This window comes from Pipistrellus kuhlii, unplaced genomic scaffold, assembly GCF_014108245.1.
Source record: "Pipistrellus kuhlii isolate mPipKuh1 unplaced genomic scaffold, mPipKuh1.p scaffold_m20_p_3, whole genome shotgun sequence".
Classification (NCBI taxonomy): domain Eukaryota; kingdom Metazoa; phylum Chordata; class Mammalia; order Chiroptera; family Vespertilionidae; genus Pipistrellus; species Pipistrellus kuhlii.
In genome coordinates this window covers 169,964,137-169,980,925 of record NW_023425529.1, presented here as the reverse complement: position 1 = coordinate 169,980,925, position 16,789 = coordinate 169,964,137, and the positions used below count along the sequence as shown (strand labels likewise).

Here is a 16,789-nt window from a genome sequence, read left to right as displayed (position 1 = left end):
GGGTACAGGCTGGGCTGAGAAGACCCCTCTCCCCCTTGCATGAATTTCATGTACAGGGCCTCTAGTTTATTATAATTGGAAGGACATATCACTCTATGCCTGATCTCTATGTCCCCTCCTCTAAGTTTGACTTGACTTAAACATTTTCTATTTTTTGAGACTAGCTTGGCTAGAAATTATCAACAGGCAACAGAAAAAGAAGGAAGTCCTGCCATTTGTGACAACATGGATGGACCTTGAGGGCATTATGTTAAGTGAACTAAGTTAGAGAAAGACAAATGCTATATGATCTTATTTACTAGTATATGTGGAATCTAAAACAAAGCAAAACAAAAGAACCAACTTCATAGATACAGAAAACATACTGGTGGTTGTCAGAGGTAGGGTGTGTGTGTGTGTGTGTGTGTGTGTGTATGTGTGTATGTGTGTTATGTGCTGTGTGTGAGAAATGGGTGAAGAGGGTCAAAAGGTACAAACTTCCAGTTATAAAATAAAATAAATAAGTTCTGGAAATGTAATGTACACCATGGTGGTTACAGTTAGTAATATTGTATAGTAAGTTTGAAAATTGCTAAGAGAAATCTTAAAAGTTGTCATCATATGAAAAAAATTATAACTTTGTGGTGATAGATGTTAACTAAACTTATTATGGTGATCATTTTGCAAAATACAACTATCAAATCATTATGCTGTACTTCTAAAATTAATATATGTTGATTATATTTGAATAAATACAAAACAATGGGAAAAAAATTTCTATCACTTTACCTTTATGTATATTAGTATCATGTTGGAAAATAAATATAGTTAATTCAAATAACAAAGCATTGAGAAAAATACTTTACAAAGTCTATTCATTATATTAATATTACCTGGTCATAGCTAATACTTATACGTTGGCTGTAAATCAAAATAATCTCTCACAACATATTTGTGACATAATTGTCCCAATTCCAGAAGAGGTGACTTAATTCCCAATTTTGTTGTATTGAGTATTCAAAATTGTAACATCATGGAGTTGAAAATGATAGATCTTAAATATGATTGGTATTAAAACCACCTAGTAAAACACTCTCATTTTATAAATGAAATATAGGAGATATTGACATGCACAAGGCCACAAAACCAGCCTCTGGCAGTATCAGGGACTAGATCTTCGGGATGAGAATCACATCCTGATTCTACTATTCTAGGCTCTTCTCCTTGGCCAGACACATGAACCTGGGTAGCAATGGATGGGGCTATATCGCTAATGGAAATGGAATACAATTCATACTTGTCTCCAAATAGCCAGGATAAGGTTAATACAGGGTGTTTAAATATGTGGAACATAAATGATACATTATGTACATCCAATACATGGCATGTACCGTGGGGTTAATTCTGAAGATTCAATTTTTCCCAGCCCACTAGCTAAATCGAACTGAGGTGGATGAGGTAGAATGTCTCTGGAAAACCTGATGGAATGGACACTACCTCAGTCTTGATCGTGGGCCTAGAATTGCTCTCAAGCTTGTGTGTCTCATTCTTGGTGTTCAGCAACTTAGTCATGTGACCCTGAGCAAATCACTTCTCTACTCATCCTGACTTTCTTCACCTGCCAAACGGGTCAGAGTGCCTATCTTGAAGAGTTTGATTCTGCTCTAAACAAAATTATATGAAAGACCTAGTCTTTGAGCAGAGTACGCAATCGAAGGCTCTTGGTTTCCTCCCTTCTCTTGCATCTGTCTTGGCAATGTTACTTACGTTATGAACCTATTAGGTCTAGTAATAATTAATGTCGTTTTCTAATACTTTTTAAAATCAAATTTATTTAAACAATCCAACAAAATTTAATCAACAATATAGTTGCCGTTGTTTTCTACTACTTGTGCCCAATTCTCAGGAAGCATTTTAATCCCTCTGTTGTAAAATTCTTGTGATTTTGATGCAAAAAATTCGGTCAATGCATTTTTGAGGCATTCTTCATTATTAAATTTTTTTCCAAGAAGAAAATTTTGCAAAGAACGAAACAAATGGTAATTGGAAGAGGCAATATCAGGAGAATATGCAGGTTGAAGGAGAACTTCCCATTCCAACTGGTGCAGTTTTTCAGCAGTGATTCTTACAGTATGCGGTCGTGCGTTATCCTGGTGAAGAATTACGCCCTTCCGATTAATCAGCACGGGTTCTTTTTCTCTTAAAGCTTGGGCTAACCTTTCCAATTGGGCACTATACACTGCACTTGTAATGGTTTGGTTAGATGATAAAAGTTCATAATGAAGAATTCCTTTAAAATTCCACCAAACACACATCACTTTTTTCGCATGCAAGTCAGGTTTTGGCGTGGGCTGCGGAGCCTCATTTTGGTCCAACCATTGAGGCCGCCTTTTCAAATTAACATACAGCACCCATTCTTCATCTCCGGTAACAATTTGCTCTAAAAACGGCAAACGGTTTTGATGAGAGAGGAGCGAACTGCAAATTGTGACTCTTTGATTACGGTTGTTGTCCGTCAACTCATGAGGAACCCATTTTCCAAACTTTTGGACTTTGCCAAGTGCACGCAATTGATTGGAAATTGTTTTTTTGTGAACAATTTAAAGTTGTCGCCAGCTCTTGTTGGGTAATTTGAGGATTTTGCACCAAAAGAGCTTGAAGAGCTTCTTGATCAAAATTGGACACACGGCCTCGACCACTCTTGTCATCTAACGAAAAATTTCCCTCACGAAATTTCTCAAACCAACGCTGGCATTTTCTGGCGCTAACTGCGTCTTGACCAAGAGCACTACAGATGTTTTTTGCAGCCTCACTTGCTTTTCTTCCTAATTGGAACTCGTAAAGCATGCAGTGCCGAATATGTTCTTCATCCGCCATCTTCTTAGCCCTAGTTTTGCAACAAAAACCAAACCAAACACAAACTTTTTCAAGCAAAACTTGTTAATTGCACTTCACACGTTCTGTAGATACCATGTGTTTGAAGGTTATGTCAATACAAGTCAACGCCAAGCAAGATTTTAAACGAATGTTTAAAAACGACATTTATTATTACTATTGTCTCATCATTTCCTTGACAAATTTTCAAAATAAAACTGTTTTTACTTTCGTTCCCCTCTGGGGACAGCAGTGATATTTAAATACTATCTTGGAAACATGGTCAGTTACACTTTCTTTTTTCATTTTTGTACGGAAATGCTCATTTGTGATAGAACTGCCACATAGCTTGAAGAAGAAGGAAAGTCAGAGGATGAATGACTATTTTCCAGAAGACAGGTAAAGCATATTTGGTAGATTAATTCTCAATTCACCTTCTCAGAGGAAAAAGGACAGAACCCTCATTTACCAAGATCCTAAAGAGATCTTCAGCAAGTCCCTAGCCAGCCCCACATCACTTGGTTTTGAAGCATTCCTTCCCCATGGTTTTCTTTTCTTTTCTTTTTTTATTGTCTAAAGTTTTACATGTCTCCTTTTTCTCTGATTGCCCGTCCTCCCCCAGCCATTCCCACCCAGGCAAGCCCCCACAGCCCCAGTGTCCATTATACTAATACGCATGCACACAAGTCCTTTGGTTGCTCTCTAACCAGAGCTTGGTTTTCTTGACCAGGTCCCAAACCTTTCACTGAGAAGCAAGAAGACTAGATGAAACAGTAGCTCTTTCCCCTGACATTCACATGTCTGCTGGAACACAGGAGAGGGAAGGGCATGTGTGTGGATCAGGGAATCAATCTTTCTGCCTATCATCCTCTTTTTCTCTGGAAGAAAGTGGGTTAGTGCAATTACCTTACCCAGAACAATTACCTTGTTTTAAGCTGTTTATTCTCCAGAGAAAGGTGTTTTTGGAAACAAATAGCACGTTGCAAGAAAAATGGATTTTTAAAAAGTACTTGCATCAATACTGAGTGTGGGCAATGGGGAACCGTTGGGAAGGCTGTCTGTCCTTCTTTCAGACTAAGACTGCATTTTCTATTGGGGTCCACCAGGCAAAAGGGGACACATATGCTGACCAGCTGAGTTATGATACCCTTTTGGGGGCTGGATATTGAGAGAGAATTTGGTGTTCTGACCTTGGAGCTTTGGACTCAGGATCCACTCTCCAGATGTGTTCTTTGTTCTGAAAAGTGTGTCCTGACTTAACCCAATCACTCTTAAATTGCTCTTCTGCGGAGGGGAGAATAAGAATCAACCATGAAGAACTTCCAAAAGCAGTTAAATGAAGACTTGACAGTCTATTCAAAACAACTCACACTTTTAAGAAAAGTCTGTCCTCTAGGAAGGGCCCAGCGTGACTTCCTTTCCCTGAGACCTAGGTTAATGGCAATTCCCAGAGACTAGATTTCAGCAAACACAACAGGAGCCATCAGAAGGGAGGGAGCTTTCTAAAAAAAATTTAGAGGATCCGGAGTGATTAGGACCACAGACAAAGGAATTGGGGGAGTGGTAAAATGAATATGGATCACATACCCCTGAAAGCACCCATGACTGTAATTCCCCCATACCTCTCCAGTGTCATGTCATGGTACATGCAGGCATATTTAGCATCATTGCAACAATGGCTTTATTCTAGCGTATTATTCCCAGCTTGGCATTTAAAGGCTTTTTTTCCTTTTCCTTTGAGTTTTTCAGGAGTGCTATCTGATCTGCTGTTAAAAAAAAAAAAAAAAAAAAAAAAAAAAAAAAAAAAAAAAAAAAAAAAAAAAGGAAGAAGGAGAGGCAGGACCATGCAAGGCTCAAAGTTGAACAAAACAGAGTTTCCGCGGAGGCAGCAGACTGGGAGTTGGGCTGCCTAGGCGGCCACATCTTTCGGGGCGCCGGACTCGCCTCCGAGAGGTCCGCCAGCTCTGCTCACACCCTGAGGCTGGTGCGGGGCTCCGCGAACACGAGTCTGGACGCGGTTCGGGCGCGGGTTGCATCTGCGGAGCGCGGAGACAACCGAGGTGCGGGGTTGGGGGGTTGGGGGGTTGGGGGGGTGGCGCGCGGTCTCCGCAGGGCTCACCTGCGCCTCGCGCACCGCCCCGCGGCGCCACAGGCCACGCCCCTCCTGCCGCCCCGCCCCGCCATCGGCCCCGCCTCTCCAGCCTCATTGGCTGCCGCGCGAAGGGGCGGAGCCCAGCGGCCCGGGGGTCTCTCCAGCGCTGCGGACCGGCTTCTGCACTCGGTAGTCCCCGGCCCGGCGGCGGCGGGCACGGCCAGCGACTCTGGCAGCGGCCGCGGCGGCAGCGCTCGCCCCGCCGTGCGAGGCCATGGGGGCGCGCTCTTGCTCCGGGTGTGCAGCGCGCGGCGTCTCGGGGCGCCCTGCCCGGCGGCTGTAGGGAGCGGCCGTGGAGCAGTCACTCGCTAGAGACCCCCCGAGGACCTGCTCGCTCAGCAGCCCAGGGCTCGCCGGTGCGACTCCGGGCTCCGGGGCGTGGAAGAGGAAAAGGAACCGTCTTTCCCGGGGAAGCGGGCGAAGATCATGGGGAGAGCGGCCGCTGCCGGAGAAGGCGCGGGAGGAGCGCGCCGGGGGCTCCCGTGGCTCCAGTGGCTCCCGTGGCTCCCGTGGCTGGGGATGTGCTTCTGGGCGGCGGGGGCCGCAGCTGCCCGAGGTAAGCGCGGGGCAGAGCGAGCGGCGGGGCTGGGGGGCGAGGCTGGAGGACCGAGGGGGACCCACACCTACGGCGCCGGCTCCCCAAGTTGAGCCCCGCACCTCTCTCTCTCTCTCCGCGCACGGAGCCCAGCTGGGTGGGGATATCGGGCGGAGGACCTCGGAGAGGACCATGGCTTCCCACCCCAAGTTTGCGACCGGGAGTGATCCTACAGGTTGCTGTCACGGGTGCCTTCCCCTGTTACTCTCCTGGCTCGCTCCATTCATTCCCCAAGCCCTCCCCAATTGCAGCAGACCAGAGTACCCCCACCTCTCTGCCTCCAGGCTCGCTGTTCCCGGTTTCCTCCACTTCCTTCCAAAGCGAGATCGCTCCTGGGTGGGCGCCCATCGTCGGAAGAGAGTTCTTGGGAAGAGGGGTCTGGTGACGGGAGTCTCAGTGGGGTGGGCTTGGAGAGGGCACCTTTTCCCCTTGCGGGAGTGGCACCGGGGCTGAAGTCCGCCAAGCTCTGCACCCCTTGGGCGACACTAGCTCCTGGGTAGCCCCGGGCTGTGGTTTGAGGAGGCTGCGTGGGTGCGGGAGCTGGGAGGGCTGAGCGCGTGTACCTGCGCCCTCGGTGCCGGGCGCGGGGAGGCTGCTGGCCAGAAGCCGCTGGCTGGCGCGTCCTCCCAGCCCGGGAGCATGCGAGCGCGGGCCCCACTGAGCAGCAGGGAATCCGACTTAAAAATGTTAGACCCCGTTTTCCCGGGTCCTCTGGACTCCAGCAGAGGGAAATGGTATAACTGGTTTCGGCTCCACCTTGAGTGAGGAAGGGGAGCGTGAACTTGGAGACAAATACCGCGGACTTGCATTGAAGCTGATCAGAGGCGTTTTGCACAGAGCTAGGGTATTGGGGCTTTTTTTTTTTTTTTTAAACCTTTGAAACAATCGGGAAGCTTCGCCTTCCCGCCCTTCTTTCCTTTTCCCTTTCCATTTCCCCCGTAGCATCCATTAAGGCTTAGAATATGTCATTGCACTAAATGATGCCCCTAACGCTGGTCTGGTGAGAGATGGCACTGATGTGGCCACCTCCCCCTCGGTTCCGCTGGCCATCCTGGACAGACTCCAGTGGCCGCGAGACAGAAAGGGGTGGGAAGGATTGAGGGCGGCCACAAAAGGACCCACATAATCTCGTTTTTTTTTTATAAAAGCTAACGGTTTGTGAAAGCAGCCGTGCTGTCTGGCATAAGGGATTGTTTTTAAAAAGTAGGTTGAGGCTTTCCGTTTTATGATCCTGTTCAGTGACTATGTGCATTGCATTTCCTGAAAAGTTATTTATTTTTTTTTTTTTTTTAAATGGAGCAGGCTTTTTAAAAAGCAGGAAAGGTTTACAAAGGCGCCTCAGTGGTTGCACACTGAGGGACGATGAGGAGGCATGGTTCTCTTTTTCTTGCTGCAAGAAGCACAAGCTTCAGCCATTTCATTTAATCCTGAGAAGCCTCCTTGCAAAGTCAGCTCCGAGTTGTTTTCCATAGACTGCGATGGGGGAAAGCCGGCCTTTTATTTTCTCCATGTTGACCTACATGTATGCGTTACCCATACCTCGCAGTGACCGACTCTGTGTCCTGACCCCTTAGACTCTGGCTGGAGGAGCTGTCTGGAAGCCAGCCCCACATAAGAAGTGGGAGCATGCCAGAAGCCTCTTTGGCTGGAGTTGTGCTGGCTGTGAAACTAAGGCTAGCACCTCTTGTCGGCAAGCTGTTCTTTAAAGGTCTCCTGGAAAACATACTGTACACGCTGCAGGCTTATGTACAACAAACGTGCGACATAGATCGTAGTAACGTTCCAGACACATGGAGTGGAAGCACTAAATCCAACTAATATTTCCCTCGTACGATTTTACTTTCTGGGGCATGAAGTCCATTACCCGTAGCATCTGTCAGAGATTCTTCAGTCAGCAGGCTGCTGCGAAACCTGCGAAGCCACGAGTACCTGGCTTGGACAGGTGGGCACAATTGGAGTGCTCAGAACGCAGGGTGTGCCTTAATGCTACTTAAGTTCTCCCAGCCCAGGGAGGTGGCCATTCAGTCAAAGCAAGGGCAGGTGCGCTCTGTGGGCGTGCTGGCCCCTGAGTCTCACCTAGCTCTTTCCGGTTGGCTCCAGGTTCTTCTTATTTATTCAAGTAACTTGTTTTTTCTTCTGCAAACCTTTTCATGTGGATTTGAACCAAGATCGTCAGCCTTTCCTACTTAACAGAGCTTACAGAATTATGCCATTTGCTTCAAGGATGGAAGCATGTTTAACAACCCAGTAGCATTCTCTTTACAATTATTCATCATTTATTTGTTTTTGTGATTGCACCAATGACCCCCCCCCCCTTTTTTTCCCTTTCCTTTTCCACACTTAATGAAAAACCTTCTGAAGATCAGAGTAGGATTTCTGATGATAGGTTGTGAATATGATGAAAGAGGAAGATACTTGAGGTAAGGAGTGTCTGCAGAAATCAGTGGTGGCCCAAATAGCAGTGTTCTGTTTCTCTCCCTGGTGAGCAAGTCTTGCCTCTTAGGATTTATGTACCTGACTGGTGGCACGCTCTAAGGAAGGCACTTTAGTGCCATGTTTACTGTACATTTCAACACTTTCCAACTTCAAAGAAGGTTGTTTAAAAGTTACTCATGACCTGCCAAGTGTTAATTGAATCTACATCATGTTGTCATACTGATTGGTTTCTGTTCTTTGCAACAAGGAGTACTGCCTTCACTCTGGTTGGGATCCTGTATTAGATTCTGTACATAAGATGTCCTAGTCTACCGGCCTGGCTCAGTGGTTGAGCATTATTGACCTCTGCACCAGGAGGTTATGGTTCGATTCCAGGTCAGGGCACACGCCTAGGTTGTGGGCTGGTTCCCCAGTGTGGGACGTGTAAGAGGCAACTGATCAATGATTCTCATCGTTGATGTTTCTATCTCTCTCTTTTTCTCTGAAATCAGTAAAAATATATTTTAAAAAATTAACGCAGGGAGACAGATTGAGCTTTTGCACAATTCCTTGCTTTAAAAATTTCCTTGTCAATGAAATCTCTTATAGTAACTGTAGCAAAGCATTAAGGGCAAGAGAAGCATATGTTTATTTTATAGGCATAATAGGGTCATATGGTTTGTGTGTGCTTAAATCTCCTTATCTACCTAGTTCATACAGTATTAAATCTATAGTCATTTTCTCCTTTATGAATGTTATTAGAGTATCCTGACTCACCTCCACCTCTTTTCCTCTTTCCGTCCCCTTTCCTAAAAAAAAAACCAAAAAAAAAAAAACCACAACTGTCCTTCTATAGGACTCCAAGAAAAGAGTCTTTTCTCTCTATTTCCTGCCAGGCTTGTCTTTTCCTGACTCTTGGGTTGTGCTCTGGGCTTGAACAGACTGGAGGCACTATCTTTTCCCACCCAACAGTGTGTTTCAGTGCTGTGACCTGGCTCTATAGCCGCAGCACCTGTCACACTTTGCCATGGTCTTGACTGTGACAAACTGTAATGCCCCCTCCATCCTTCCTCATGATTTGAATGGCACATTGGGGGAGGTCTGTGGTTCTTTAAGGGGTACCAATAGGGTAGGAAAACCCAGGGAGCCCTACGAATGCTCCGGGAGCTCCCTCCAGACCTTCTCACTCAATCTCGGAGGTCCTCCCGACATTGCTGTCTTAATCAATTACGACACATTTTTCTATCTCCTCACTGACTTGTAAACTGGTTTTTTATTGACCTCCTTCTACGAAATATAGTCTACAACTTAAAATGGTGCCAACTTTGAAGGTTCATCAAGATATCGGTTTATCTAATGGACACAGACAACCGGGGGTAAGGTTATGAGGGGGGGGGGTGGTGGTGGTGGTGGGGCAATGGGACGATAAGGACACATATGTAATACCTTAATTAATAAAGAAAAAAAAAGAAAAATATTGGCTTATCAGGAGATGGGGAATGTTTGGTACCTTTCCCTTAGACTTTTCTGACTCCTGTTTTAATACAGGGGCTGGAGACCCTGATCCCATGCATTAAAATATAATCCAAAGACAGGTGTACAGAGAAAGGAAGGTGGTGGTGGTGATACAGGTCCTCTTAGTGGATGAGCACATGTGTTCACAGAAAGGCCAGATGTGCCCTGCTTCTGATTACACCTTTGCCACTAATTCTGACTATTCTGTACTCCAGACAGTGCTACTTGACCAGCCCTGTCATTGTCTTCTCTTCTGTCCTCCTTATCCCGATGCCTTCATGAACTGACACCTTGATGGAAACTTCCTTCTGTCATTCTCGACTGCGCACTCCAGATAAAGACACCTATCTGCTCACCCCTTCCCTGGCTTACATGGCCAACATTGACATGACAACGGGCCATCGTCTGCTACACTTTTTAGGTTATGTTTATTTTTACGAGAAAGCATTTTTGCAGCCTGGCTTGATTATAAAAGAATAATAGTCATTGTTCCATATAGTGTCTGCCATTGATTATTCTAAAAGCTTTACACATTTAGGTCTTCCCTCTATGAGATAATATTAGTTTCTCATTTTTAAGGGCACACAGAGATTGAATCACTTGCTCAAAACCATGGAGTTTGTATGAGGCGGAGCCTGGATTTGAACCAACCACGTAGGTCAGCCCTAGAATCTACAGCAATGCCAATTTTCTAAGCTGCGCCGAAGAGAAAATGCCCCTGATATTCTGGTGACAGAGTACTAAAATTATATCTCTATAACTGGGAGAGCTGTAGAGGAGTTTAGAGTAGCTTAAATAAATCTATAAATATATTCAGATAAATCTCAGAGATTTATGTTGTGTGAAAACAACCACCCTCTCACCATTCAGCTTAATATACTTTGGGATTGGATTCACGCTTAACATTCCGAATGCCCGTGTCTAATATGATAGCTTGCTTTTTTTTTTTTTTTTCTCTCCCCAATTTTGAATTTCAACAATAACAACAAAATATTACTCTGATTGAATACACCATCCATGGAATGGCAGATCCCAAGAGACTATTTGTTGCATGTCTTATATTTTTAGCCTTGTTTGCTGGCAAAATGTGGAGCATGAGATTTGAGAATAGATTGTTAACACCAGAGGCTGCTGTTTCTGCTGTTTTGGGTATTCCTGCTGCTGCTCTAGCAAGGCAGATGGCTGGATTCATTTATAGAAAATAGATATTCATTCTCTTCTGCATTTTCACTTTGAAAAGAACTTCTAATTGTTTGTGCCACATTGCATCGGATGGCCTTATTGTGCACATACACATGCCATGCGTAGATAATTGTCAGAATTAGGCGGGTGTCAGTGTGTTCCGTTTGCAAACTCCGTTGTGCTTTTGGAGTATTTCTTTGGAAAGTGGGTTTGTGTGTGGTATGGTGGGCACAGCATACTGTGTCCTTAATCCTCCCATCCCTACCCACCCCCTCCTACACTGAACTAAAAATGAAGGGCAGAAATATTAAAGTTTTGTTTATGTGGCTAAAGTAAAAATGATACACATGCATGTATTATGCTTTTCTTATGACATCAGATGGCCACAGGGCATAAATGACTTCCTAATATTGTTTCCAAGAAGACAGGAGTAAGGTGAAGGCTGTATTCTTCCTATAGGATCGGGTCCTCTGATGGTTTCCTTCATAAATAAGGGAAATGCAAAGCCGAAAGCTGTCTTTCAAGTGAGGTCAGTGCAGCTTCACTCAATGCAGATCCTGACTATTTGCTCCCACATTTCTGGATCAGAAAGTGCAGAAGAGACTTCCTCCCCAGAGGAAGACATTGGCACACGGATCCCTTTGGAAACCAACCCTGTAAGGATAGGAGGAATTATGTGGGAAAATATCACCTGACAAGCGCAACTTGACTAAGAAGATTTACGAATGTTTTCTTGTTATCCAAATTGAAAATGTAATTTCTCAATCAGGTAAGTCGAAGGGAAAATGACATTGCAGACATTCCAGAAGGTAGTTGACTGGCAGGCAAGCATGGGAAGCAGGAGATTGACGAGACCAAAGTGAAGAAATCCTTCTGACTGCTTCAAGAACCCAACCAGTAGTGGGATAGCTATGCTTAATATCATTCATAACTTTTGATAAGTTATTATAAAAGCAAATTTTTTTACTAAATATTGAATGAGCAGATTTGCCTCTAAATACATTTGTAGCATGTTGTGTGGCGTTGTTTGAAAGTGATTGGTGGCTTCTGCTTGCAACAGTACTTATTTAGAAACTATCATCTTTATTTGAGTTTAATTTAATACAATCTACTGGGAGAGGAGGGGGACCAAATAAATGATCATGGGTTAGGGAAGCTATGCCGGTAATATGGTAATATTTGAAACTCACAAATCAGTGCCTTTCAAATGTTAATGTGCATTTGAGTCACTGCCTTTCTTGTTAACATTCACATTCTGATTTCACAAACCCGACATTCTGCATTTCTGCCATGCTCCCTGATGACATAATCCATTGGCCATAGATGATAGTCACTCAGGATTTTTATTTTCAATATATATATATTTTTTTACTTGGAAGCCAGTGCGAAGTGGAATTTAATGTGTGACTATTTAAAAAAATGCCAACAGAGGACTAGGCAAGCCCAAATGTCAGTTTTAACTCAAACAAACATACAACTACTCATAAAACTAATAGAGCACCATTCTGATGCAATATAATGTCTTCATTTCAGCATTTGTAAAGATACATAAAATACTTTTAAACTCTTGAATTTTATTTTGAAGTAGTTGAGGACTTACGTCTGCATCTATCTGATTTCCTGTAACAGAGAGAAAACTGAGTCCAGAAGTTGAACAGTTTGCCCAAGACTTTTGTTAAAGAAGAGGCACTGTTAGCCCTCTTCAGTGTTCCTTCATTTTACTGTAGCTCTTAAAATGATTCAGAGTATAGGATAATGAGAGAAGTAGACTATAGTTATAGTGTAGAACAAAACCAGTTGGTTAAAAACAAACAAACATTCATTTGGGGTCTTAATATTCCCCAAGCAGCTGGACTGTTATAGTCACATGTGGTGTAGGAGCTGGTGTTTGGGGTCTTTGTCATAAGAGTCATCTCTACCCATTATGTACTGTTACTCAACACCTGGCAGTGCTTGTCCAATAGCATGAGCTAAATTATATATATATTAACTTTAACCTTTTTATGTTAAGGTATAAAAGTTTAAAATTTCTAAAATTTACTTATTATTTTGATAAAGCATCAGGAACATTTAGCTACTAAAGAAAATTAAATAACTGTTAGAGGGTTTCAACATTTTGTTTTCTTAATGTATTGTAAAGTCTACATTCCTAGGTGGACTGCTATTCTAGAAACATGATTAAGTATATGATGTGACACCATCATGGACTGCTGTTTTAAGTAATTCATTTGCATGAAACTGGACACTTTAAGGTACATTGACAGTTGTGGTCACTTTGTATTTTCACATCCACCCTGATGATGACATTCAGGTTTAGAGATGTTTCAACCAAGGGCAGACAGGCAGTCATAAACAGTACGGGGACTGGAAGCTGAGACCCAAATGGTGTCTGGGCATTTTTTACTTTCTTAGCATGTTGTTCTCTTTTATTACCAAACTAGAGGCTTAATTCACAAAATTCATGCAAGGGTAGGCCTCCTTTCCCAGGCTGCTGGCACCAGCTTCCTTCTGGGCCGGCTCTGTCTGGAAGGTCGTCTGGAAGGACATCCGGTCTAATTAGCATATTATACACTTATTATTATAGATAGATGGATTACACTTATTTGGACACTATAATAGTCTTCTGACATTACATTTGAGACAGGGCTCTGGATGCCTGAGCATAGGAGAAACAAATAAATATACATTTGCAAATGATACCTGTTTTCTTCTTGGTATACATGCCATTATGCTTCTCATGGTTATAAACAGAAATTACCCCATCTGGGAAAGGAGGCGGTAGGAGCTGTGTCAGGAGGGATTGGAGGAAAGTAGAATTTTGAATATATTTAAAATGGTATACCGTAGTATGGAATGGTGGTTAGTAGAATATTCTGAGGAGCTTGCTAAGCAACAATATTTTCTTAAAAAGGAAAGGAATTAAAGTGTTCATTAGAGTAGGTAAAATTACAAATTAGTTCTGTAGTTTTATTTTTAGTGATGCCATTATGGATATCAAGTACTTTTTAGAAATATAACACTGGCTCCTCAATCTGCATAGTTTACCAAATAACTTGTCTTTATTATTAATTTTGCTTGCAGTGTGCCTCATTTCTTCTTTCTGTGTACAGTTATAAAACAAGATTATCAAGTCTTAATTTGTATTGGAATGCAGTGTAGTGGCACAGTGCAGTTGGCCTTCCAATAACAATTTCCATCAATGTGTCTTTATGGATGATCTAACCTATTTTTTAAAAGAGATGGGGAAGAAATACAAACCCCCAAAATAAAATTCTTTGCCAGAGAAATGCGTGTTACTAGCCTTTTGAAAGGAGCTGGAATGAGTTCAACTCTCCTGCATCTAAACAGACAACCCTGTGTCTCGCTCCGTCTTGGAACCAGAAGCTGCAGTGATTGCCAGCAACTTGCATCCGGAAATTTCTTAAGCTGTTCCCCTTTAAAAAAGCAATCAGGAGGTTTACAGGTTTAGTCAGTGTGAGGTGTGTAGGTGGGATGTCAGCACTTGGGGTTTGCTTTAAAGAAATAAAGCTGGATAAAAATTTGTCATTACATTTTTTTTTCACCTTGGAGAAAAAAAAACAAAACACACACACCATATTGGCTATTTCTCACATTTAGCGGACGGGTTGAAGTGCCCAGTGACCTCTGGGAGAGCATGTGGAAACGATGGCCCTATCATACCACATCTTGCCACAGAGAAGACCATCACCGCACAGCCAATTATTCATATTTGTCAACGTGCTAAGTGCTTCAATGCATAGATATGTGTGTATGTATTATATATTAGGAGACTGTCATACATCATCATTATAGCAAACATGTCATTAAGGTTCTCTGCTATTAATTTAAAATAAATTAATAACATTTAAACTGGAGGTGTAGACACAGTTTTGACTTGAACATCAGCTCATTCATTCAGGCACTGCCCTCCTCTTCCTCCACGTATCTCCCATCTAACCTCCAATTCTTCATCTCCTCTTCCTCCCTGTCTCTTCTCAAGTCAAAACTTCCCTCTCAGTTAAGCAATGCCATGGGCTGAACAGTTCAAGACCACGTGCCCTTCAACATGTCACCTTTTCCCTTGGTTCTTTTCGTTTCTCAGATGAGAAGTGACTAGATTATTTTTAATACTCTTTTCCTCTCTAACCTTTTATGATGCTATCTATTATTTTCAGTATCATTTGCAGTACTTTTTTTGGAAGCGACTCGTGGCATTTTAAATATATTTCAAAACCTTCAAGAAAAACATGCTCTGGAAATAGAATGTGCAGGTCAAGGTTAATGTGACCTCAAAGATGATACTGGTAACTGTGGCTTAAGCGTTTTCAGCAATGTACCAACAATAAAAGAACTTCAGTTTTATGTATCAGTTTCTCTTAAATCAGTCATTCTAAACTAATGCTTACCTGTGCAATTTTTAGCAGCAGAGTTGGGACGAGGGGAATCTGGCCCAAGGGGTTAGGAATCCCTCCAGTGCCTGAGCTCATTGTTGCTTAGCTGACTTTAGGTGGGTGCCCAGGCCCACAGTTGCTAGATTGACATTTTCTTTTTTAATAGAAAGCATATATATGACATTTCATGTTACATTTCCAGATTTGAAGTCTTTTCAAATGATTTTAATACAAAACCTTAGGCTCATAACTCACAAGATTCAGACTTCCAGTTTGTCTCAAATCAAACGACTTTTTCACATTTTGTTGAGACTTAAAGGCTCAGGGAATCAGTTAATCCTCATTTTCTCTAACTTTGAGCAATGCATGTAAAGCTTCTCTAGCTTTGTGGAGGAGCACGGTGTGAAAGAAGACAATAGAAAGCATTTAAGTAGCCTTTTATTTACCAATTGATATACACTAATGTGATCACAGAATGTATCTCTGTTTCCCATTTGTAAAGGAGAATCTTGACCTAGCTGGTTTGGCTCAATGGATAGAGCATCAGCCTGTGGACTTAAGGGTCCCAGGTTCGATTCTGGCCAAGGACACATGCCTGGGTTGTGGGTTTGGTCACCAGTAGGGGGCATGCAGGGGGCAGCCAATCAATGATTCTCATAATTGATGTTTCTCTTTTCCTCTCCCTTCCTCTCTGAAATCAATAGAAAATATTTTTTAAAAAAGAAGAATCTTAAAATTATATTGCTGAAAACGACCCTCATGTTTCTCAGCCAAAGCCCATTTCTCCACATGGACCACCAAGGTCTAAAGAAGCAATTAAATTGATTGGTTGTTAGAGGTCATTTCTATCAGAGCTGTCCCCTAAATCCAGACCTTCCCAGTCTCATTTTTCCTACCTCTTTCCTTTTCAGGACTATTATAACAACAGTAATCAATGGAGGCACAAAGAAATTTTTAGAAAAAAGATACCAAAAGACTAAAGACTATTGATCATATACCCTTCTGATCAAGGCTATTTTTCTCTTACATTTATATTTTTCTAAACACCTTTGAAATAGGACAGATCCTCCCTATATCCCCCCTCCTTGGTTGTGTTCATTTTTTTAAAAATATATTTTATTGATTTTGTACAGAGAGGAAGGGAGAGAGATAGAGAGTTAGAAACATCGATCAGAGAGAGTCATCGATCAGCTGCCTCTTGCACACCCCCCACTGGGGATGTGCCAGCAACCAAGGTACATGCCCTTGACCGAATCGAACCTGGGCCCTCAGTCCCCAAGCCGACACTCTATCCATTGAGCCAAACCGGTTTCGGCTTGGTTGTGTTCTTAATCATATAATATTGAAAGACTCAAGTTGGTTCAGTGTAGCAGAGCTAATTAATATTGTAAAAGAGGTCTATATTATAGATGCTATATATTTGTATTGAAATTTAGTGTACATTTTAAGTTTTTGTTCTAATGAATTAAATTCTGCATCCTTGGTAAAAAATAAAAAGGTCAGTATGAACCCACCAGTAGATGTACACATAGAAAAATGTATTACCTTCCTATTTACTAATACATAAGGGATGTTAGTGCCATGAATTAGAACAGGAACCTTCTGCCTAACCCAAGGAAGTAACTTTAGAATGGTATTTAAGCACACAGCTACTAATTCTTATCTGGATAAGTAAATTACTTCCAA

At 42.6% G+C, this 16,789-nt stretch overlaps 1 protein-coding gene across 6 annotated transcripts in view; it reads left to right on the top strand.

The window, feature by feature from the left end:
- Positions 1-5,112: 5,112 nt before the first annotated feature.
- Positions 5,113-16,789, top strand: part of UNC5D (unc-5 netrin receptor D) — a 514,611-nt gene continuing 502,934 nt past the window's right edge. For 5 of the 6 annotated variants that reach the window (XM_036457168.2, XM_036457167.2, XM_036457165.2 and 2 more), the window contains exon 1: positions 5,114-5,561. In XM_036457168.2, coding sequence (XP_036313061.2) covers positions 5,432-5,561 — 130 coding nt within the window. In that variant the 5' untranslated portion in view covers positions 5,114-5,431. Of the gene's footprint in view, positions 5,562-16,789 lie in introns of all 6 variants that reach the window. The other variant, XM_036457169.2, reaches the window with a different exon arrangement.